Source organism: Pyxicephalus adspersus, chromosome 6 (genome assembly GCF_032062135.1).
Source record: "Pyxicephalus adspersus chromosome 6, UCB_Pads_2.0, whole genome shotgun sequence".
Classification (NCBI taxonomy): Eukaryota; Metazoa; Chordata; class Amphibia; order Anura; family Pyxicephalidae; genus Pyxicephalus; species Pyxicephalus adspersus.
In genome coordinates, this window is record NC_092863.1 from 35,736,169 (window position 1) to 35,761,428 (window position 25,260).

General features: G+C 40.1%; 1 protein-coding gene and 1 long non-coding RNA gene across 2 annotated transcripts in view; one reads left to right on the top strand and one right to left on the bottom strand.

Annotated features, from left to right (window-relative positions):
* Window positions 1-8,664: 8,664 nt before the first annotated feature.
* Window positions 8,665-12,903, bottom strand: LOC140333525 (uncharacterized). Its single transcript, XR_011921384.1, has 3 exons — window positions 12,777-12,903; window positions 10,036-10,224; window positions 8,665-8,951 (listed from the first exon to the last, which is right to left on the bottom strand). It is a non-coding gene; the product is annotated as an uncharacterized lncRNA (long non-coding RNA).
* Window positions 12,904-13,016: 113 nt separating this feature from the next.
* The window catches only part of ARHGEF40 (Rho guanine nucleotide exchange factor 40), a 46,995-nt gene continuing 34,751 nt past the window's right edge, over window positions 13,017-25,260 (top strand). The window contains exons 1-4 of the mRNA XM_072415243.1: window positions 13,017-13,150; window positions 16,569-16,766; window positions 19,026-20,721; window positions 23,775-23,945. Of these exons, the coding sequence (XP_072271344.1) occupies window positions 13,148-13,150; window positions 16,569-16,766; window positions 19,026-20,721; window positions 23,775-23,945 (2,068 nt within the window). The 5' untranslated portion in view covers window positions 13,017-13,147. The remainder of the gene's footprint in view (window positions 13,151-16,568; window positions 16,767-19,025; window positions 20,722-23,774; window positions 23,946-25,260) is intronic.

Genomic DNA, 25,260 nt, shown 5'->3' on the forward strand with positions numbered 1-25,260 from the left:
ATTATGTGAAGTGTTATAGAGGAAAGGGAGCTGCATCTAAGAACCTTGAAATTCTAGCTGGTTTCCCAGCTCTGTTTTAAATTGTTTTACTGTATATGGTGGCAGAATCAATGCAGTTATTGTCTGGTTTATAGAGAGGTCCCCTACAGCAAGTCCTGCACCTCCCAAAGACAAAGACCTCAGTGATACACATCCCAGGGTTTTCACAACAGCACCAAGGATATAGCCAGTTACTCTACAAAGAAAATGGCTATGTAGAGACTAAGTAAATTATTCAAAGAAATATACTATTTAATATACAGAACATATCTAGGCAGGAGGGCAATGTTTTAGAGCAGTGATGCTGGACTTTCCTGGTCTAGACTCAGTAATGTGTGGCTCCTGACAACATCTGATACAGGAGAAGGTCAGAGACTGAAAATGTTATAGGAGTTGGGGACAGGAAACACATTACACAAGACTGCTAAAAATCCTAGGGCTAAAACCTAGCCTAGAGAAAATGTAAGAAACACAGATTATTATTATTTTTAATATTATTATTAATAATATTAATAACAGTAATAACCTTTATTTATAAAGCTCCATCATATTACACATGCTGTACAATGCAGATGACAAACCGGCATACTTGACAAGCACAATGACAAAGAAGGAGGCGAGAACCCTACCCAATAAAGCTTACAATCGAAGATTTGGGCAGTGTAGTATACAATAAGAGGTGGGGTTGGAATTATGGCTAATTAGTGATGGATTTTGAGGCAACTGAAGTTTGAAAAGGTGGTTTTTGTGGTGTTTTGAAATACAGCGAAAGGCTTCCAAGGGTCACAGGTTGGACACCAGGGTTTAAGAGTGATTTAGTTTAATTAAAAATTAAGTGTGTCATTCTGAGGTCATTAAAATTCACTGTGTTAAGGCAGCCTATTTGTTTTTTAAATGTTGGCAGCATATCCTAAGACATGAAAAAAAAATTCCTGCAACAAGTTTAGCAACACAGCACACAAAAAACATATTCTAAAGGCTCAACTAACAAAATCTGCATACACAGTAATTTTTCGTTGCTGGAAACAAGCTTTCAGGATCATTTCCAGTGACAGGGAGGGACAGAAGAACAAACGAGCACTGTTCACACAGCAATGTTCTGTTCTATGAAGGGAAGGGGGGGGGGGGACAAGTGAGCATCACCCCGATGTGTTCTCCTACCTTGACTTGTATAGCAGGCGACCACTGTACACATGTCTGATTCTCGCCCGAAATAAGCACACCCAATGGTCTTGAGCGATGGTCATCTAAAAAGGCCAGTAATGATCAGTACCATGTTTTAAAATGGTGCAGCCAGTCATAAATCAGATTTTTGTGGTCTGAGTAAAGAGAGAGATACTCTCTACTTTTGGTAAAAAGTGTTACCAGCATATCTTTAGAAAGAATTCCCAGCGTTGCGTCAGAATCTAATCAGAAAATGCCCAGACATTTATGATAATGTGCATGCATTTTCCATGGCATCCTGCATGAACAGGCTCTACAAAATCTTACAGAATACAGGAAGTTTTTTATTTTTAAATAATGGTATTACATATGACAATCGTTGGATGTCATGGGCCCAGTCTCACATATGAGCTGCAAGAACTCCATTCGTGTGTCCTCAGGATGTGTGATATTGTGCATTTAATTAAACAGCCTATTCACTAAAATAAGTTCTAATGCACCAAAACACAGGGTGCATTTACATCTATGAAAGTGTGCTGAAAAAGGTGCATTGGAGTGACGTTAAGAGTGAAAGGCCCTGCCCATTATTCTGTGTGAACAAGCTCTTTGATGGTGGCTTGGGTTTTTTTCAGGCTATATCCATTTATTGCAAGTACAGAAAATACTGGTTTATCATGCTAGAATTCAAGTGTTCCTGGACACGGAACTCCTAAGCAATGCTATCATCCTATCCAGTTCTTTTCTGTGAACTGCAGAACACCTCCCATCCAAGTTATAAAGCAGAGGAGAGCAATATGCTCATCTTGGAGAAAAGGATCCTGAAGGAAATCTCGCAGTAACTTTTATTACATTTATAACACTGAAACAATCCATGGTGGAGAATCAAGTACTGCTATTGAAACAAATGGATCTGGAAGATTGTCCACCAGGTAATGTTTCAGTAAATGTCAGATTCACGGCTTTATAAATAGACTCCCGGTTTGCCCACTTGTCTTGGCAACGTTTACATGACAACTTTGCAATAGAGATTTTATGGTGAAGAATTTAGCAGTGACAGCCTACATAGATTTTTCAGCAAAGAATGGTGGAGAAAATGAAAAATGACTTCCCTATGCCTTTAGAAAACTAGTAAACTAATTACTGCTTACTGCAACTAATTCACTGTAATAAATAATAGACCCTAAGAACTATCTACGAAGCCCCTCATGCTTATTTCCTCTCATTTACAAGCACATTTAACATACTCCATATAAAGAGTTAAGCCTAGAATTCCTTTTGGTATAAGGTACCATTTTTTTAATCTCCACCAACTAGAAAACCACTTTATAATTATTGTAATTCATAATGGTTAATATTAGTAAATGGGGAGTAAATATGGTCAGATCAAGGTATGAAATTTGCCTGACATTGTCATTTTTAATAACTATGCTGTAAGGTGCTAGTATCTGAAACAGTGATACACTTTAACCCTCTTTAATTGCACACTATAATCATGATTATGTCATTCAACGTAATAAACATGTTCATGTTAAATACTGGAAAATTTTTCCCCACTGTGAAGCATATAACAATTTAGTGGGAATAAATATTCCTAGCAAGGAATGACCACACGAGGGCGCCAGAGTAACTGTTATGTTGTTGGGAGTCTGATACAGAAGCAGGTGATAATGATTAGAGTTTTGGGCTGCATTTCATTGGTCATATGAAGATTAAAGCACAATCCAGGGAAAGATCTGCAAGCACTGCATAAACTGCACTTTACCCAAAATATTACTTTACCAACAACTTCTCAGTCTAAAAATTTAAAGATGTGATATGGTGATTTCTAGTTATAAAGCTGACATAATGATAAACACCGAACATTAAATGAGTGTAAGAATTAAGAATTCAAATCAAGGCAAACAGTATAGCCACATAATGCATTTCATGTACTCAACTTTCATTATGAGTAGGGGGGCACATTAAAGGCTACAGAATAAAACTGACTCACTACAGCAGATCATTATAGAAGACAAATAAGGAGCACAGAAGATCTGCAGGATTCCACTATACATTAACCAACAGACTTATGATTAAAATTAGGCTATCCACAGCCACTTTGTTTCCAATGGTTAGTTTATACAATTTCTTTTTTGCTTTATAAAATTTACATTTTTCCTAAATACCAACTAGCTAAACTTGAATACACCTCCAGGGTGGCATCCCAAAGGCATCAATGTTTGCTATGAGCCTCTAATTTCCGTTTGTGAACAAAGGATACTGATCAGCAAGTGTTCCAACACACACTCAAAGCCAAGAAATTCCCCACAGTTCTAACACAAACACCATGAGCCTCACTCCTCTCATCTGCCACAGAAAATCCAACTAGATTCAAACTTGTATTGGAATGTGACATCTGGCAAACTAGGTTCTATTGATACTAAACATTGCACAGGTATATATAATGAGTTGGAGGGGCATGGAAAAAGGGAGAATACCCTTTTTTTTAATGCCACACTGCACAAAATATACACTGGTTTGCTGCACTGTTGTCCACAATAATGCTATGCAGGGGTGGACAAAGGGAGGTGCAAAGTGGGCCCCAGGTCAGTTTGGCAGAGGAGCCCCAAGTCAGCTCTGCACAGGGGTTGGCTATGTCTGCCACTGGTGCTGTGTGCAATTCATAGTGAATGGGACTGTAAATCCCTGCATGTCAATGCATACGTTTGGAATATTCCAATCTGAAGTTTTATTGTTGAACACAACTTGCTAGATATTAGAAAATAGCTATTTATTTTACATATTAACACACAAATGGAGTTGTTCTTTAATATTAAAAAATGTTTTTAAGACAGTTTATCAATATTATATTAAATGTTTGCTGAATAGAAAGGACTTTTATAAAGCTTTTACCCAGGGCTGGCTTAAGGCTTCACAACCCCCTGTGTGAAATTAGACTTTGAGCACAGTAAAGAAAAATTAACAATTTGAAAATGACTAGCTATATTAACTGAAGGCCAGGACTGGGCTTGATTCCTTTTGGACCCTAGGTCCAGTCATTCTTACTGATACCTATGGGTAGTCTTTTTCATTGTTCTCACTGCACTGTGCTCCCCACAATCCCATTTATTCCACAATTCCATGTACCAAGCAGCCATTATTGGATGGTATAGTGCTTGCTATGTATTTGCTGAGCCTAACTAGTAGATCTACATCATAGTAAGAAATAGTCTGTAGCTAAGTCTAAACCAGCGTCCAAACTGGAAAAACTGCAATGAAAAAAGGTTTCAGCATTCTCTGCAAATTGGGGCATCTGTAACTCCAAGCAAATAAACTATAGTGGTCTATAGCCATGACTACACCCATACCCAGCAGCCAATAAAGAGTACAATAATGAAGAGAAAGTCCTGTTGGTAAGGGAGCAGAGGGGATATTAAAAATAGAAAGTTTTCTGATGTGATTTTGCCAATAAAATGTAGAAGGGTGTGGATAACTGCAAATTATATTATTTTCCCCTTATTTTGGACTCTAGAAAGTGTGATCTCCAGGCACGGTGCCTGCATCTTCCTAATGAGATTTGCAGCCCTGCTTCATGAGTGTCAGCTGACCTCTTACAAGTGTGCCGCTGCAATGTCTGCCTGGAGGGGAAGAGCTCAGCTTTAGAGTTTTTCTAAACTTGTGTTTTTAATATTAGGGCACCCACAGGTGATATTAGTCTAATAAATAATCATCATCAACATTAATCAAATCATCACTGGCCTATACCATAATTGACAGAATAACACAGAATAAACTGTCCAGTTGATTACACCTGCATTTCACACAGACATTTCAGGATCTGTACTTCCTTTGAACTCAATAGAAAAGTCTCCAGAATATTTTTTAATGGATGTTATTTTTAGGTGCCAGGTTAAAGGGTGTAGTCCTTCATAACAACACAAATGTAATGCATTAGAGAATATTTTTTTTTGATTTATGCTTTCTATGGCCCTCAAAGACAGAGCCACCATTCACCTATTGCTATAATGTAGCGGCTAGGATAATACCTTTTTCTGGCTGTTGAAAAGAACAAGTAATAAACTTTTACATTTGCTGATATATGGTCCAGAAATAGATCTTCATTCAATAATCAATAAACCTTCCCCTAGAATGCATGCCCTAATATATGTTTCATTTTTAAAAGATTCCACTGACTGAATATGGAAATACTCCTAAACTAACTTTTTAACATAACTGCTAAATGACAGAAGAAAGACCCCTAGATTAATTAAATGCTTTACAAAAATGTTTTTTGGTACATCGCAAGTTTTTGGTTTACTCGAATATGTTAAAAGGATTTTGTTCTACAAGAAAATGATCAACCCCAGAAATTAAAAGCCATACACAGCATGGAATGTGCATATAGTCTGGCAGATCAAAATGTGTGATTCCTGGAAAAAAAGTACCCTAGATTTGCTCTGAATTCCCAGTGTTTTGGCTGAGCCATCAAAGTGTGCATATTCTCAGTTCCTAGAGAAAGGAAACAGGAATGGAGACAAGCTGAATAAAAAACCACATGAAAAAATGGCACCTATGATCAAATGTTCATCTACACAAATGTGGGCTGCTGGCATGGCACGTATCTACAACTGGAAGGGTGCCTGCAACGTGTGTGACATCAATGGTCCTCTGCCATGGGGGATCCAAAGCCATATGCCTGTGTTTGGAGAGTCTCCCAGCCCTGTTTAGAACACATGCAGGGGCTGAAAACCTGCATATCAGTAACATTGTTGCTGGTGATACCATACTGCAAACATTTATCATACCCTGGTATGCATTACTCTCAGAGTACTGCATCAGATTATTCATTTTACAGTTATAGAAAAACAGTATTATGTGCCCAGGGTAGAAGAAGTGTTTAAGGGGTGTGAGTAGGCTGGGGACTCCTCCTTTCCACCCACACCCGTTAATGCTAACACAATTACCCCATTCTTTGCACAAAGAGGCTCATTTACCAGTTAAAGTGACGCAGGAAGCCGCTTTTCTCTGCATGCTCACTCTGTGTGTTGTCTTTGAAGAACTTTCATTCAATCAGGATAACCCTTTAGCTGCCAGAAACAAATCTGCATGAAATACATTTAAAACTGAGTTATACAAAAAATTGAGCACAGGGTATAGATCATAGCACATAGGCTCGTCAGTGTTCTGCTTTTTAGAAATATAACAGTCCAGTAACTACAAACTGTTCATCCTTAGGTTGTGTGTTTAATATACAGCAGTAGCCAAGCTAGCTAGAGGCCCATGGACAAAGATAAGAGGGAACTGGGAGGTAATCAGGACAAAGTCACACACTATATGTTGTTTTTCTTGCTCTGACCACATGCAAGTTGATCCAGATTCTTTCTGCATGTGCAAGTCACAATGAAGCTTTGCCTAAGACACATCCCTGGGAACTCTGGGATTCTAGGAAGCATTGTAGACACAATATGAACTCATTTAGAACTTCTACAAAGATCTTTAACCGCTGCAGAAATAATTGGTCATCAAAGTTAGCAAATTGTTAGTAGTACATCATTATACACAAGTAGGTTACAGTAATCCTCTCTATTAAATACTATGCAGGGTATTCATGGCATCTGCAAATGATTCTAATTAAGACTCATTCTAAATTGATTTAGTACTGGAAGCTAAAAGTCTCATGTCTGACTTTGGTATGTTTCAGCCACAGTCCCAAAACAAGCAGGCTAATGTGTCACCAAAAGCATCTACTCATCACTATACTTGTTCAAGGTCAGCAGCTAAGACAGCATTGAAGTTAAAACATAAGAAAACCAAAGCGGCGTTCAGTATTGGTGGCCCATGAATTTATCATGACAGTGTCCCTTTAAACAGGCCTCCCTCAGATATGTGCTGTGTAACTTTCATTTCTTCCTCTGTTTGTTCCTCAAAACAATAAGGCATGGTGAGCAACAGTCGTACATTGTAAGCAGAGATTTAGGATTTTTGTAAGGTTCCCCTTTAACAATTGAACCTAAGGTGAAGTTCTCCCAACATGAACATCATAGAGTGGAATTTTGAGCGCTCTTTTGGTTAACTCCTGTTTTTGAGGGGGAGCAGTCTGTGCCCCCCTTTCCCAGGATAAAGAACAGGAAATAAAAGATCCAAAAGAATGTTTTGAGTGCTTTTTTACATGATATAAAAAGGAGAGACGCAGACACAGCCACAGCCAGCATGAGTGTTGTAAGTTCAATGCTGTTAAACATATTGCTGAGTTAAAAATCCTTGTGCCAAAACAAAAAAACTTTTTAAAATTAAAAGTAATCTAATATTTCTGTTTAAGCATTATGATATATATTAAACTTATTTATTTATTGTGGGAAAAATGATTGTAAGTGTGTGTCATGAAGAGAACCAGTGTTGTGAATGTCCCAAATAGTAAGGGCTTGACAAATCAGTTGGGAGTTTAAAGGGCTTTGGCCAGTAGCGCTTGTACACCAGGGGGGTATTTGTGTCCCTCTGGGAGACCTTGCATTTGGCCCAGGGAACAGACAAGGGAATGTTAACCAGCTGACCCTGGAGGTATGAAGGGCCCCAGGTTATGGGGACTGGTTCGCAGCACTTTAGTAAATTCATCAGAATGGTTATGGAGGTTTTTAAAATGTGCTGGCAGCTCTTCTTTATAAAAGACATGCTTAGATGTGATTGGTGGCTGGGAGAAACATAATACTTTTTTTTAACATCAGTATGCCAGTATGCCATACTTCTGCTGACAGTGAAAGGTATTAGTAATATATAAAGGGAAAGTAAATAATACAAATTTAAATACCATACATATAGATTGGCCAGAATAGGCTTTGAGCTTTAGTGTCTCGGCAACTAGAAAGCCATACATTTGCAGACTGCATTCTATCTTACAATAAATACTTGTCATTAACCTATTAATGGCATTTGAATACAACTTACTGCATATTTTTTTCTGCAAAAAAAGGGAAATACAAATTCTTTGAAATAGAAAATGCTTTACAAAGAAGCATCCACCGACTACCCAGTGAAGATGTAGGAATTTTGCATGATGTACAGTTTTTTAACTTTCTATTAAATATAGCCTTATATAAATTCCTTATTTCCATTCACACTATACCTCACATGGTTTCTTAAGCACCAGGCATTGCACAGAAAGTAATATCTAATGTTCTCTCTATATGTGATGAAGTGCAGTGGTTCTTTTGATGCAGTCTATCACTAGCAGCATTTTTTTTTTGTTTTTTTTTCTGAGTCCCCCCCTCCATAATATAGTTTTATGACTTTATGATCCTACTAAGAAATCTATTGGTTTTCCATGTAACAGGCTAAGCTGTCCAGCAAAGTGTCAGACAGAGAGAGAGAAACCAGATATTACAGTCAGCTTTTATGTGGCTTAAAGACCAACTCCAGACACAGTCATTGTTATGTTTTTTTTTAATCAATATATAGAGCAAGACTTTTACTATTCTATGAGCTTACTAAACTTCTCTGAGATGTGATGTATAATGTGGGGGCCAATCTTCCTGCCTTCATTTTTCGGGGGGGAGGGCATACTGAGTCCCAGCTTCTCCAGGGCTCCAACAGCCAGAATAGGAGGGGGGAATGCAGTGCATTTGGGATCTTCTTCAAAGAAAGCTGAAAATGTCATGATTTCAGATTGAGCAAAAGCTACAATACTTTGAGCAATTTTCACACTATTGTGCTGTTTTTACTTTTAGTTGGTACCCATTTGGTGATTTTCTCTTAGTGCTCAGGATTTGCAGCAGCTGTAAAAAAATAAGAAATAATTATAAAAAATGCCCCAAAACAAGACACAATGGTTTGTTTTTAGCAAATATATGATATTCAATGACTGTGACAATATGACAATTTCCAGCCAGGATGAAAGTTGGGTCCCAGCTTCCAAGCATGCCTCTTCTACCGCCTATTAGTCAGTCAGACTGATTGTTGTCTAAACCTGTCAAATTTGCCATCAGGAGACTTGTGTCTAATATATTTCTTCTTGTATCTTATAACAGTAAACTGGTCAAACAATAGGAGATCTGATCCTTCTGAAATGAATGATTACACCCTCAGGCAGTGAGTTCTTCATCTGTCACACACATTCACTATTCACTGTGCATAAGACAGAGTGCCCTCTGCTGCCAATTTCAGTTGCTTCAAAAGATGAAAGTCAGTATATATATATATATATTATTATTATTATTATTATTATTAATAAACAGTATTTATATAGCGCCAACATATTATGCAGTGCTGTATATTAAATAGGGGTTGCAAATTACAGACAGACAGACAGTGACACAAGATGAGGAGAGAACCCTGCCCGAAAAAGCTAGCCGAATGGGACATGGGCCATAAGTCAGGGCAGCTCTAGAAAAGTCTTGGAGCCTTGCGTGTGATGAGGTTATGAGTGAAGAAGTCAATAGTAGGTCATTGGAGGAGTGAAGAGAATGGCTAGGGGTGTATTTGTATCAAGTCAGAAAGGTAAGTGGGACAAAAAATGTGTAGGGATTTGAAGGAAAAGCACAGGAACTTGAATTTGAATCTAAAGTGAAATAGAAGCCAATGAAAAGAACTACAAGGAGATGCAGCAGAAGAGGAGCGGTGGGAAGGATAGATAAGTCTGGCCGCAGCATTCATAATAGATTGCAGAGGAGAGAGTTGTGTTTGTGGAATACCAGAGAGGAGGAGGTTACAGTAGTCCAGATGAGAGATGATAAAAGATGATATATATATATATATATATATATATATATATATATATATATACTGTATATACATAGTGTAAGAGTGTAAGTTGGGTCTGAGAAAAAAGTCACATTAGGAAGGGAGAGCAGTTGGACATACCTGCACAATCGGACTGCCTAAAATTAGGTGAATCTCTCTTTATGATCACTCTTCATACCAATCACATCTTGTGTATATTCTTCCAAAACATGTAGCTGAAGTGTTTATGTGAGGTGTAGGAGGCAATCTCTATTCCAAGTAATGGAGATCCAGTAAATGGCAGAGGACACAATGCTGTGCGGGTCCCCACTAGAAAGAAAACAATGAAAACTAGGCATTACTAAATCAGAAATTTTCTTTTAGGGAGCTTTCAGTTCAGTTTTGTATTAAAGGACACGTGTACTGAGGATACTATGGAGCTTACTATTTCTGACCTGCTATTAAAGAAATCTAGTTGTCACTGTCCCCAGTAATTTGAGCCTTGGAACAAGCACGCAGAAGATGAGTAAAATCAGAATTCTTTTCCTGGTGGAATCTTCCACGTCTGTATGTTTCAATGACAATAACTGATTCTCCACCAAGGAATGTTTCAGTAATCTGCCTACTTCTTTTTTTTTTTAAATATTAAAACCAATGAATCAGCATGACAGCCAAGCAATGGACATTTTTAAAATGAAGTTAGAAGTGGCAGTCTAAATAGATTTCTTAGCAACAGATGGAGGAAAAAAGACTTCCCTATACCTGTAACTGACTTTGTGACATCTCAGCCTAGGCAAAGTCACTGGGCAGGAGTCCCAAGAATGCTTTTTGTAATGGTAACATTTACATTGTTTTGAGAAATGATAGTGCTGCTGTATATTGTAACATGAGTGCATTAGTGCACCCCCTCTAAATTAGTTACAGGACACTAAAAGTGACAAATCAGCAATGATCTCTGTAATACAAACTTATGAGGCATGTATTAGGATTCACATAGACATCACAGAACACAGTTATCAGTGCAGGAACCTGAGGGAGCATCTGGCTGCAGTTTGGGGCTGACCAGTTTTCACACAGCAGCTTGGCTGGATCTAGAGAGGACTGCAGTGTCAGGAGCTCAGTGTGGGATTCTCAGTGTCCAGTGGCAATCTAGTTATCAGTGTCAGTGTGGACCCATCAGAATTATATTATCAGTGTGGAAGCTTATGTCAATATGGATTCACCAATGTCATCAGATTTGTGTGGACTTCCTATTGTCAATGTGAACTCAATGTCAGTGCAGATTCACTTCTAACATCAAATAAATGTGAACTTATGGCCCCTTTCAGACTTGGGGTCAAACATTGGCTGTGTTGTTATGTTCCCACGAGTGACAAACTACACCGAAGGTTACACGTTTGCATGTATTGCCCTTGTGTTTGAAGTGGCACTGTGCTTCTTCTGGAGGAGGAAAAGCAACCACACAATCAGAAACAACAAGATACTTCCAGAAACTGTGCCGCAACCCCAACACAACTCAAACACAACTAAATGCAAACCCCTGTACAAACTGGTCCCCAACTGTTCCCATATAGGTGAATGGTAGGTACAAAGCTTTGTTTTACCACAAGGCTGAAAGGGGCTTATCAGTGTCATTGTGGATTTGTATTGTCAGTGTGGTCTTATCAGTGTCATTGTGGATTTGTATTGTCAGTGTGGTCTTATCATCGTCATTGTGGATTTGTAGTGTCATTGTGGTCTTATCAGTGTCATTAGTGGATTTGTAGTGTCAGTGTGGTCTTATCAGTGTCATTGTGGATTTGTAGAGTCAGTGTGGTGTTATCAGTGTCATTGTGGACTTGTAGTGTCAAAGTTGTGTTATTAGTGTTATTAGTGGTGGATTTGTACAAGTGTCAGTGAGGACTCCAGTGTCCACAGTGTGGATTAGTGTCAGTAGTACATCATCCAAATACACTCATGCAGGAGCTTTTCTCCCCACTGAATAGATCACTGATCTGTAATATTGGTGCAGAGGGGACTCCTCACCCAGTTAGACACAAAGGGGAGAAGAAAAGGTACTCTCATAGGACACAGCAAGGAAAAGAAAGGGGACCTGCAGCATATTATACATGGGGGGGGGGGGGGGGGAGAGGGGACCCTCATGTTAAAGACACAGGGGGAGAGGATTGGAGATCCTCACCTAATCGGGCAAGGTGGGGAGAAAAGAGAGGACCCTTAACTAATAGGATATGGGGGGAGAAAAGACATGGAGAGGAAACGAGAGAGGGGGCCCACAGGAAATTAGACACAAAGTGATGAAAAGTAGGGACTGACAACTAATAGGACACAGGGGAGAGAAGAGAGAGGAACCTCATAAAATAAAACATGGCAATGGAAGAGAGGGGACTTTCACCTAAATAGACACAAAGGGAAGAAGAAAGGGGCCCCAAACTAATAAGTCACAGGGGAAAAGAGAACATCCTCACCTAATGAGTCACTGTGGAAGGGGGAGAGAGGGGACCCTCACCTAGAAGACATAGGGAAGGATTTGAGGACCCTCACTGGATGAGACACAGGGGGGAGAAGAGAGGGGACCCTCAGTAGGACAACAATGGTAGAACAGAGGGGACCCTCACCTAGAAGACAGGGGGAAGGATTGGGAACCCTCATTGGATGATACACAAGGGGAGGGGGGGGAGAGAGAGGGGACCCTCAACTAGAAGACAAGGGGAAGGATTGGGGACCTTCGCCTAACTAGACAAGAGGGAGAAGAAAGGAGACCCCAAACTAATAAGACACAGAGGACAGGGGGTAAAAGAGAGACACCTAATGAGACACTGGGGGAGGGGGAGAGAGGGGGCCCTCACCTAGAAGACAAGATGGAGAAGATTGGGGACCCTCACCTGATGAGACACAGCCATAGGCATGCCATGACTGCAGTGCTAGGACAGTGCAGGGGACACAGTGACAGAAGAAGGTGAAGTCAGAGGGAAGTCAGACCTGAGGGAAAAGCAGAACTGGGAAGTGTGGGAAAAGTCTGGCATTTTGGACAGAACTATAACCCCCTCCCCTTGAGGTAGTATAAAAGGCAGGAGACTGGGAACAAATCAGAGCTGCAGAGAGGAGTGCAGGAGGGGGTGCTACAGCTCACCCCCCTTACAGGTCCCCCAGTGTGAGCCGGGGAGGCGGAGATGCCGCCAGCACCCGACACAGCACTGCAGGACGAGCAGACACACCGCCGCATCGCTATGTGACTCCACACCCGCTACAAGACATGGTGAGCGCTGCCTCCACTCTGCCTGCCATGGCAGCTTCTCTCTCACATCTATTCCTTTGTGTCTGTCCCCTAACATTCACTCTGTTTCCAATTAGCAGCTCACAAATGCTTACTTCAGGGGACCGAGTCCCCCGTCACATGCTTTGCCAGTACTATGAGGGGTGAGAAGGGGGCAATGCACGGGGTCTGTACCAGGGCAACCCCTCACTGCCAGCCACTGGGAGCTGGTACATAAAGACGTCCAATCAGAACCTTTCTTTTATGTCCAACTCTGGAGTTCAGACCTGGCAGCTGGAAGCTGATTGGTTGCCATTGGTGACAAGTTTTTGTTCTGGTTACCGGCGTTTTCACACATTTAATGGCAACTTGCAGCCTATGGATTCCCCGGTCATTTGTACATCGGTGTATCGTGCTTTCATCTCTCCTCCTCATCTCTTCTCAGTCTCCTGCAGGAAGCAGTGAGCTCACACATTTAATGATTTGCAGCTGGTGTTATGGCTGGGAGAGGACACATACACAGTGCAGGCTTCCCATGTACAGCACATGTTTTGTGTAACACTTCACCCAGGTAGATAAATAATAATATAAATATAAAGTGACATCATTGTGTCATAGCACACATTCCCTGTACAAGTCTGTTTTCTGTCTATACACACTTGTATGTTGTGTCTGGAGCCAGCATCAGATTTTGTCCTAAATGTACACAGACATGTATTACCTCCCATAGTTCATTGAACCCTTATCACAACACTTGTATGATCTGTTCATTCTAAGGACCGCTCCATCTTTGTCTGGGGATCACCCAGGGTCAGCATCTATTTCAGGTCAGAGATTCTGGTACAGTGATGGCACCGGCATATAAATCTTGTTGTCAGTGTTATTCTCCTCTGTGTGTATGAATGTCATAGGGCCCATTCACATTCTCATCTGTGTGTATGAATGTCATAGGACCCATTCACATTCTCTTCTGTGTGTATGAATGTCATAGGACCCATTCACATTCTTTTCTGTGTGTATGAATGTCATAGGACCCATTCACATTCTCTTCTGTGTGTATGAATGTCATAGGGCCCATTCACATTCTCTTCTGTGTGTATGAATGTCATAGGGCCCATTCACATTCTCTTCTGTGTGTATGAATGTCAGGGCCCATTCACATATGTGCTGCAGGAATGTACATACCATATGTTTGTAATGTGGTGTCATTCATTCCTAATGGGATTCCAACACATTTTCAAAAGGAAATGCACTTCGCCCAAGGGCAACTATTGTGTTGTAATACAATTCCTAACATAGTGCACTCTGTTCCTGGACCCCTGGGGAGCATTGGCCGTAATGCAACATGCAGTAATGCAAGTTGTGGGTGCACAGGCACACGCATGCACTGATGCAGCACATATGTGAATGGGCCCTGACACAGATTAGCTGCTGCGGCTTCTTACTTTATGACTTGCTACATTTCTAGTCTGGCCATTGAGGAGGAAACTAAAGAAATGCTTCCTCTTACCTGCAGATAACTGATGACTATAACTAGCCCAGGCTAATCACTTGCTGAAATCGGCCATATAGAGTAATATATAAGACAGAATATTTTGTTTTTGGGGTGAATGATACTGTTGCCACATTCAGTGACACATCAGAATGTATTCATGTAAAGTTATTGAAAGGTCTCAGTGCTAAAACCAGAAATCTTTTTAAGCTGGGTGGGAAGAAATTGTAGGTGGGTGATAGCCCCTGTGTTGTGTCCACCCAAAAACAGCCGGGTGGTCCTGAAATGTGCCAGGTGGTGCGCCCGGCTAAAAGGAGCTGGAGAGAACGCTGGGTGTCCTCCTTGGACATCCAGCCCATCATGACTTAGTGATGGGTTCATTCTTCTTCAATGTTGTGGGAGCAGCTCTAGGTGGAAAATAAATGTTGAGTATTGGTTGGCACAGCAATGACAGGGTCCAACCAAGACCCCAATCCCTGATGGATGATATGTTCTATCTGTTCGGACCTGCAGCAATGTCGGCTTGTATCTGACCTTAAGAATGTGTGTTGGAAAGACGGTCATACGAATATTAGATTGTAAGCTATTTCTGGACCAAGAATGATACACTTGGCATTCTCTAAGCTTTCACAAGATATCTATATGCTAAATATATAGGATTAACCCTTACTAAGTTCTCTTTGCACCTGAAATGACCATAAAACCAACCACTTGATGCCATTATGACATTTCTAGCCATATAATTGTAATGCAGCGCTAACAGATATTAGACTGTATATGGCTGGGCTTAGTCCTGATTTAATGCCAGGCAGAATTTGATTACATGGACTAATAGTCCGCATGGACTAAAAATATCTTGACTCATTTTCTGACCCGTCCATTGCCATTGACTGGAAAATTAGCTAGAATTAGGCAGTATTGACCAAAGTCTGCAGAGCTTCGGAAACTTTTTGGAAAGTGGTGAGAGATTCTGTGGTGAGAGATTTTTGACTCCCTCCTTTTAATTCTGCATCCAAAACTGTTTCTCTAAAGTCTGCTCCAGTTCTGTTCAGTAGTTCTCTAAAAACTTGGACAAAAGCTAAAGGTTTTTTGGCCAAGTTAGAAACAGGAAACAGCTGGGCCGGGTGGGAGGACCTAGACACCAGCGCTACAAGCAAGCAGAATTTGATCCCAGGGCAACTTTCTCTAAATATACAAATCTCTGTTACTGCTGCCTCACACAGAGGCCTCCACATACAGGAGATCTTATTACAGCCCATTCTGACGTCCTTACATACACCCATCGCTGCTTATACACCAATCTGTATTTATAACATTCAGCGTACGGTGTACATCTGTGTGCAAAAGGTCTACCTCCCTGGGACAAATTGTAAACTTACTAAAGGCAAAAAATAGTACAACTTTTGGAACAAACAAATGAAATTGAAAAGTTTAAAATGGCCACAAATAATGCATTAATGTATTACTAAGGTTCCATTTACATCTGTGCAGCAGCACACATGTTACCGCGCACATGTGTAACCCATGTTGGTGCTCTTACAGAACCTTTTTATTCTAAATGGACCATTTTGCAATGTATACCTGACTACATATACTTTTTAAAGGAAAATTCCCTAGATGTACTGGTGGCAGATTAACAATTGCGTAAGGAACAACCCATTTCCATTTATATGTGAGTGCAGTTGACAGAATGCTTTCACCTTTAGGTCCCCTGTCTTGTGATCTGCAGCTTCCAGGTCTTGGTGTAGCTCTGGGATCTTCGGTCAGCTTCTCAACCCTCTATATTGTATTTCTGATTTCTAAAGAATCTGAATAATTTTTTTATATTGGAAGGCTTTGTGACTCTGACTGCGATTATGGGTAGGTTCATTTTTTTTGTGTTTCTGGTTGAATGTATAAAGGGTAATTGGTGAAACATTTGTTTTTCAGACCCCTCAGTCAGTGGAGGATTGTCTGCAGAGCACTCTATCATCCCTGTACCCTCCCTTTGAAGTGACAGCTCCGACTCTTCTGACCCAGGTGTTCTCTGTACTAGAGAGAACTTATCGTGAGGATCCTCTCAGATATACCCTCGAATTCCTCATTCCAGCCAAAAGAATCCTGCAAAATGTGCAGCATCAGGCATGTGTAAGTCTCACTTCACAGTAATTCACTAAAAACTTGTGATGTCAAAAGGCGATACCAGCAACAGTTGTTAAGTTTCCTATTGGTTGTTACTGGATTTCCCACCAGGTTTTACCAGTAGTATTTTGGTGAGATGAAAAGTTTGATCAAACGATAACTGCATGACACATGTATGTTTCAGTCATATTGATTTTGATTGTCTTATGAATGTTCCCAAATACTCATCAACCATAAGGCTTCGTTATATAAACTGGTGACATACAGGGGTTTCCAGTAAACATTTACGTGGAACTCCAGAGAAATAAGAAGGCTTATTTTATTTTAACTGCTGTCTGTGTCCCCATTGAGAAGATATCCTGTTCTTGACACCCAAGAAATCCAAGGCAGTATACACATGTAAATTTTTGGGGCTGGAAAAAAAATTTTCATGATCGTTCCCAGTTAGAGAGAGTGACAGATCGAACGTAAGAGCACTGTACATACAGCACCCGTTCCATTCTATAGAGGATGAAGGAGGAAGTATAGGCAAGTGGCACCCCACTGTGTTCTCCTCCTTAGACTTTTACAGCGGTTCTTCCCGATCAGTTTTTGGGTGACTGCCAATGAGACAGCAGGTGGTCATCTGATGTGTGTACATAGCCTAATCTAAATATAATAGGATCTTTGACAACTATACCAAGAAGGCTTCTCATCAACTTTTGTTTTGGTGTCCACTATAAAATTTTGAATTTGTTTTCACTTTTTATCTGTGACCGTGCCTGCAAGGAGAGATGGTGAACCTAAATCTCCTGAATGTGGAGTTTTCATCATTAAATGACTTTGTGAACTTTTTGACAAATAAGTAAACATGCCTTTTGTCATAGTAGGTATAGCTTGCTCATTCATTACAATGTAACAGTTTTACGGTCTAAAATGCTTCCTTTATTATTGGTACTTGCCTCTCATGGGCACTTTCTCTCTCACCTGCCAAAACCCTGAAAAAAAACCTAGCTTTTCTCGTATTGTAAAAAGTTTTTCCAGCCACAGTGTAGTGCATCAAACACCAGACCTAAGTTCTGTTGAAGGGGTTGACTGGAGGGTTCTTTTTTTAAGCTTTCATTTAGACCCAACACAGAACTTAAGCTAGGTACACACTTGCAATAATTATCGTTAGAAAAGGAACGACTAAGGATTATGCACGATTATTTTGAACAATCATATTGTGCATAAATCTGTACATGTTGTAACAATACGATTGTTCAAATATATTCCACCAATAGTGTACACATGCTAGATACGATCATTTGAACGATGCAGGAAGTGACATGTAAAGGAGAAAGTGTACTGCAGACACATCCATGATCACTGAACGACCATACACACAATAGATAGTGAACGATCATCGCTCAATCAGATCTGCTGGGACGGTTGCTCGTTTCCAGGGACAATCCTCGTTCATCTGCATCATTGGTCAGTCGTTGTGCACTTTTTTGTTAACGATTATCGGACGATCGGTCGTTAGTCGTTCATTTCCAACGATAATTACTGCAAGTGTGTACGCAGCTTTACACAGTGAAGTGAAATGTTGGGGAGGGGACATGGACAGCAAAGATGAGTGGGAAAGGGTTTGATGATGCTTTAGATGGGATCCTTTGATCCAGTATCAATCTACAGATGCTGGTGTCCTGAGAGAGAGTTCTCTCCTTATCTCTTTCCTAACTTTGTTCTTTTATATTGCTTCTTTTCTTCTATAGTCTTCTGTTTTGAAAAATAGACCTATTTATATTAAGACTTTGTGTTCCTTTACTATATAGAATAGCAATATAGAATACCTATAGTATACATTTTATGCTAGGTTAGTTGTATAAATGTTTCTGGTGAAAAAAAAAATCCTGGTCTGTTTACATACTCAGGGAAATTAAAACCACATGTGTTGTTGGAAGATATGTTTATTGTCACATATTGTTTTCGTTTATGTTATTGTATTCTTTCTTTATTTGTGTTTACTAGGAAATACAAATAAAAAATCATTAATCAAAATGTTTATTTTTTTTATACTGGGAGATTAATGTGTCCTCCTCAAAATCTAGTATGTGTATTTACAAAGATAATTGTGTGACCAGTGTCAGTATTCCAGCATGTACTGTAATATTACTGCCCTGATAACATGTATCCATGTTTAGTTGTAAAACATATGTCTGTTAGTGCATTTTAGATTTCTCTTGATTTACATCACTTTCTATTTTTTATTTTGTCCCTAACAATGCTTTTTTTTTTCTCCAGTCTCAATACAGTGGGTTTCTCTTCTTTCATGAAGGCTGGCCACTTTGCCTTGGTGAAAAGATCCTCATTCAACTGTCATCTCTTCCTTGGCACTTTCTGAAAAATGGGGATTTCTACTTGCAAGTGGTGCCATATTTGGAATGTTCTCCAAGACTTGTACTAAAGTGCCTTTCTCAAGATGGAAGTGGTGTCCAGGAGATTGTGGTGCCTGAGTCTTCTCATTCATTTCTCTTCTCTGCTGAATGGCTCAACAGTATCAATAAAGACCGCAGCACAGTACGCCTAGAGAACTGTCTAGCAGCCGTAGAGGAAAAAGTCCTTCGACTACCATGGTCTGAAATAATTTATCCCCGTTTCATTCACAAAGAGGGTTTTATTGTTGGAAAAAGATGCCCTCCAGGGCCAATAATGCCACCACTAGAATACCGAAGCCCAGGTGATGGAGGGATTGCTGTAGGTGATTTGGTGGACCCCAAAAGTGGTGCTCAATTTTCACTTTTATATAATCAAAATGAGACTTTGGGTTGGAGAGAAGGTGCTGTCTCACCCGTGCAGGGTTCTCTCTCTGGCCCAGTGACAGAATCAGTAGAGGGGGAGTATGTGGAACTCAGTCCTCCCCATGTAGAGTTAGTTGGAAAAGTTGATCATCTCAGAGACACATGGGTGTCGCGAGCTAAGACTGCCCCAAGCAGAAAAGGTAAAAAGAAAGGACACCAAGCATGGTTGCATCAGAAGAAGCCGGGAAAGGTAGGTTCTTTGAGCACTTTAAAGGGAAGATCCCAAGAGATATGGGAAAACAGATTTTGCACAGGAGAAGCTGGGGATCAAGCAACGTCTGCAGCCGAGGGTCATAGTTACTGGGATGTTGAGACAAGTTATTCCAATGAGAATGATGTTTTGGCTGAATGGAGAAAAGGGTTGGATTGCCTTCAGAGGCAGGAGAAAGACATAATTCCTGAGAGACATGTTTGGGGTTCTTCTGAGAGACCGCTATGGGATGATAAAGACTGTTTAGAAGAAAACAGGGCACCTTCCTGGGTTACTGAGAAATCTGTCAGCAGAAAAGATTCTCAGGAAGAAGACCTCTTAACAAAAACACTTAAAGAATGTTCTTTAAAAGTTGATAGTCTTAAGGAAAGAGAGAAGTTGCTTTCCATGGAAGGCACTGGAAATGTTTCTGATTGCCAAAGAATTTCATCTGGAGACAGCTTGCAATTACCTGTTGAAAAACAGAATGAAACATCATCTACAAATAATAATCCTATTTCTGTTAGTGCTTGTCAAACTGAATCCCAGCTGGACTTTATAAAACAGTCACCTAAAGAAGTTGGACAGCCACTGGACACCCTTCAGGAGGTCTGTGGTTCTAGAGAATCTTCACTGACTAGGAAAGACAGGACATGGGCAGATGGCCAGGAAACCTCAAAGATACAAAGTGAAGTGGACACTGTAGTAGAAGACATTGAAGTTCAGTGTAATGAAACAAAAAAACACACAGAAAAAGAAACCCATCCAGTTTTGAGTCAGGTTGTTGATTTAACTCACAAGACTGGAAGAGGAAGGAGGAAAAAGAGGAACAAGAGAGGGAGAGGACCCATAAGGACTGAGGCAAGCAAATCTGCTCACAATCCTGAGGACAATAAAACTGATACCAGGCAAGAAGGATCTGAACCTGAACCTGAATCTGCATCCAAAGGTGAAGTGGGAAAAAAATAAGACATATTGTAAAATATGTATTGTATTGATTTTAGCATTGTTTATGTGTAGGTTGAAAGCCCGCAATTGGATGCAGCTTATGGCACCTGCTGATCACCATGAGTTGTATGGCTTCCACAAGGTACAAAGGAATGCCTGGGCTATTTTCTATTCACTTGGGTTCAGTACAGATGCAAGGTTCAACAAAGCATGCATCAAATCAGCTTCTCACCATAGGATGAGAGCACTCAAAGCAACAATACTAGTATCTTGCACACATTTAGGATGTTCAGAGTTAAACAGTTGTGCTTTTAGTGTCTCAACTCTTGCTGCATGTTACAGACAGATCAGAACACGTAGGACTGTCCCCTTTTACTTCTATAGATGCAAGCTGTTGTGCACACAACCCATTTGTTTGTGCTGTTGCACACTCTGGCTGTCTGCATAGAGGGCACAAGCCCAACTGACCTCAGACCCAGTGCCTAACACTGGACTTCATGTAACAAATTCTCCATAAAAGCTGCATGCCCATATACCTCAGTCATAAGTTTTAGTGTGCTTCTATTGATAACATAAAACATTTTGGCTGGATTATTATCACTCTGTGTGTTTCCATGTATTATCAACAGGCATATGTTTTCATAGACTGCAATTATAAAAAAGCACTATAATGTACACCAGTGCATCATATATGGGTCACTGGTGTCCGGGTATTGTACATTTTAAACAATCAGAAATCAAAACTAATTTTGCAATGTAATATGGTGGAGAAAGAAATGGATTTTACTGGTTAGTAGGTAACAATGCAAGATGTTCGCAGAGCCCATTTACACCTTTGCATAATTGAATAGACACTTTCTAATTCAACCAATTAAAAATAAAAACGCACTTGTACTATTTTTGACCATGTAGCACACTAAACACATATTCCCTGTGGTGTGCTATTACTTTTTTTATGGTATGTGTGCTTCGGCAGCCTTTCAAATAAAATGGCTTTCACTGACCTTTTCCAAAAGGTCATGTCCAGGGTTCAAATTTGGCCTTATAGACATGGATGCCATAGACATTCCCCAAAACTGCAGGGTACTATGCCCTGCACTAAAGCATGTTACTGCAACAAAGGTGTAGATAGCGTTATTAAGCTATGTACACATATACCTGGTTGGCAAGAAGCTTTAGATGGATGGTGGCCACTGTATTGTGACCCAGATTTTCAATTACCACCCAAAAACAGCCAGGTGGGGCACACGGCTAAAAAGGGGCTGGGGAGGATGCTGCATAGGATTTGATGGTGACAGATGAGCACTATGTGCACAGTGCGTTTTTATATGGAGAAGGGATGAGGCACCCCGCTATGCTCTCCTCCATTGACATGCATAGTAGGCATTCATTGATCCTCTGTAGCAGATCGATGAACGAGGTCAGGCAACTTCGGTACACATGACAGAATCTTGCACAGGATAAGTACCACAGTATGTCTTGGGCACCGTACATGCAGCCTTATTTCAGACATTTCAATAGCAAAGCTATTCTCTGGTTTAAAATATCCTATTGTTAGAACAAAGGTAGGAGTATTTTATAGGTTGTTGTTCTTCAAAAAAGAATGGTACCCATAAGTAATGTGTTTTCCAATACATAAGATACTTTCCCTTTCCTGTTCTTAATTTGCATTCAGTTCTCTACTAGGATTACAACAAGTACAGGCAGAGAATCTGTTATATGTTAAAAAGAAATCTCTTCTTCAAAAATGTGTTTGGCTTATTCGCATCCCTGCATTATTAAATAATTTGAATATAATGCAGCATCCCAAACATAATGGAACAACAAATACCCAAAAGAAAAACCCTGTATAAAACCTGGCCAATCAGTTTACAAAAATAGTTTAATTAGACCTGTATTGGGCAAAAAAGGACAAACCTCTGATCCTAAAGGGTAACTCCAAACAGCTGAATCCATGGTAGAGACACATATGTGAACAAGTTCTTTTTGTTCTGGTCAGGCATTTGTATTTTCCCTACATTTTGTTGGCCAAAAGGTAACACCATTGCTCATTGTTGTAGGTTTGCAGCTCATTTATTACCTTCCTTTGCCAGTGTAAACAAAAGAACTAAAAAAGGGACTTTTCTGCTGCCTTTCCATGAAGGTTTCATAAAACTGTAGAACATCTTGTCATGATGATGACATACACAAACCTATATTTAGGTTTAGGTAGTTGGCTAGTTGGATACACTTTACTCTTAAATATCCAGTAAGAACGATTCTATACCTCACAGCAGAAGCTTGGCCAGTGCCATAGAGGTTTATGTCTACATTTGTACTGGCCATGACATTGCAGTTACTGTTTCCTCATGCCGATTAAATGCTATGAGTAGCTTCTCCCCAGAGAATGAATGAAGGCAACCGTGAACAGTACCATTGCTGCTAAACGTGCAGTGGTGCCAGTGCAGCGGCTAACAAGGTGCCATACACCAGGAGCCACGCAGGATCACTTGATCCCAAGGCCAAACTGAACCTGTCCTATGAGTTCTGGATTCTACCTCCACTGTCCAATTCACATTCCCTGTGGAAGCTCCTCTAGTATGTATTAAGAAAGCCCTACTTTGATATTTTAAATAAATGGGGTTTGCAAAAAAAACAAACAAACACAATCTCTAAACAATCAATCCAAACTATTGTGATCCTGATCAATATTTTTTTGTTTATTGGTTAGCCATTGTGTTGACATCGAAATGACCTTTTTGGTCATGATCAATTTTATCAATTTGATATAATGGTGAAAAACCGATATGTTTTGTACAAGTAAGAGGGTCCTCTCCTCCTGTGTCTCTTGTCTGTCATTTGCAACCCCTATTTAATGTACAGTGCTGCATAATATGTTGGCACTAAAAAAATCCTGTTTAATAATAAAAAAAAAGGAAATAGAGCATCAAATTCAGTAGATGTATTCCTTCCTAATTAAACAAGAAAGTTACAAAGTGTATATCTAGCATTTGCCATCATTTTTTGTTTTTTTTATGTAAATTCACGTTCTAATTAGATCCATTTTTTTTCCAGAGACAGAAAATTCATCTGGAGTGGAGGAACCAACCAGTTTGGCCAATAAAGAACCGGATCTATTTCCTTCCCAGAGTCCTTTGCCACAGCCCCCTCCTATTTTGGATTACAAATGTCTTCACAAAAATGTAACCTGGGACATATTGGAATCTGGGGTCCTCTGTCTGACTGGTGAGAAACATTTATTTTACGTTTAAACTGTCAGTCCATCTAAAGGTTATTTTAATTATAGGTTGATGACAATAAAGCTACGTACACACTTCCAATTATTATCGTTGTTAAACGAACGACGAACGATCCTGCACGATATCTGCGAACGATCGTATAGCACCGATCCTGTACATACAGATAACGACACGATCGTTCGTAGATATTGTACACACAATAGATGCGATCGTTTGAGCGATACAGGGAGTGACGTGCACGACAGGAAGTGAACGAACGTTCGTTCATCACGCATGCTCAGACCATGGACGATCAATGAACGATCGTACACACGAACGATGGTCAGCGATCGTCGTCCAATCCGATCCGCCGGTCCGGTCGTTCATTTCCAACGACTTTCCTCGTTCGTCGGCGTCGCTGGTTACTTTTTTTTACGAACGATTTTTGCCCAATCGATCGTTCGTCGTTCGTTCGTCGTTCATTTTGTACGATAAAAATTGGAAGTGTGTACGCAGTTTAAGTTAGACCTTTAAAACGAAAGTCATGTCTGGAAGTCCTTTAGCACCCATAATTGAAATAACCTCTTGCATTGGCTGAAAATATAATATATGTAACTTGTAAATGACAGTGGTTTATAAATCTTCCAGTGAGTCCTAAAGTGTAAAGGTTAAGATGAATGGCTGTGGCCATCTCACTAGTGTCTGTTGTGGAATTACTAACGGGATGTCCAAAAAGTGTACATAAAAATACAGATTATGTTAAAAAAATAAATGCCCCCTTTTGAAGCCTTCTGTTTGTACGACTAAGCAGTTTTAATTGTTGACCTACCTGTTTACTTCAGCTAAAATGGTATTAGCCAAGACCTGGTGGTCTGCTGTCCCCACTCTGGTGCAAGTGAAGAATTAAATGTCCTGGTTTTTAGTAAATGAGAAGATGAGAGCTTTACTAGCTGATTCTGTGCCCTAATTCTGGAAGATCTGGTCCCCAATAATCGAATGCTATATGCCTATGGGCTGGGACCGATCAATGTTGTGTATAAATAATTATAGGTGTATGAACGAAGTATGATTCCAGAGGTGTGAAATCAGCTACTTGAGCAACCTGCCTCCCCTTCCCCTATTTTCTTGTCCCCCGCTTCTGTTGTTGGTGTTTTGTGTTCATGGACAGTGTAGTGTCTTTAATGATTGGTATTTGTACATCATATCCAATGGGATTTAGGGCTTCGGTCCTATAATCCTGCGCAAACACTAGTGCCTGCAAAATGGTCCTGATACATGTATGTATGCTGTTTTTTCTATGTTTTTTGTGTGTGTTCCTGAGT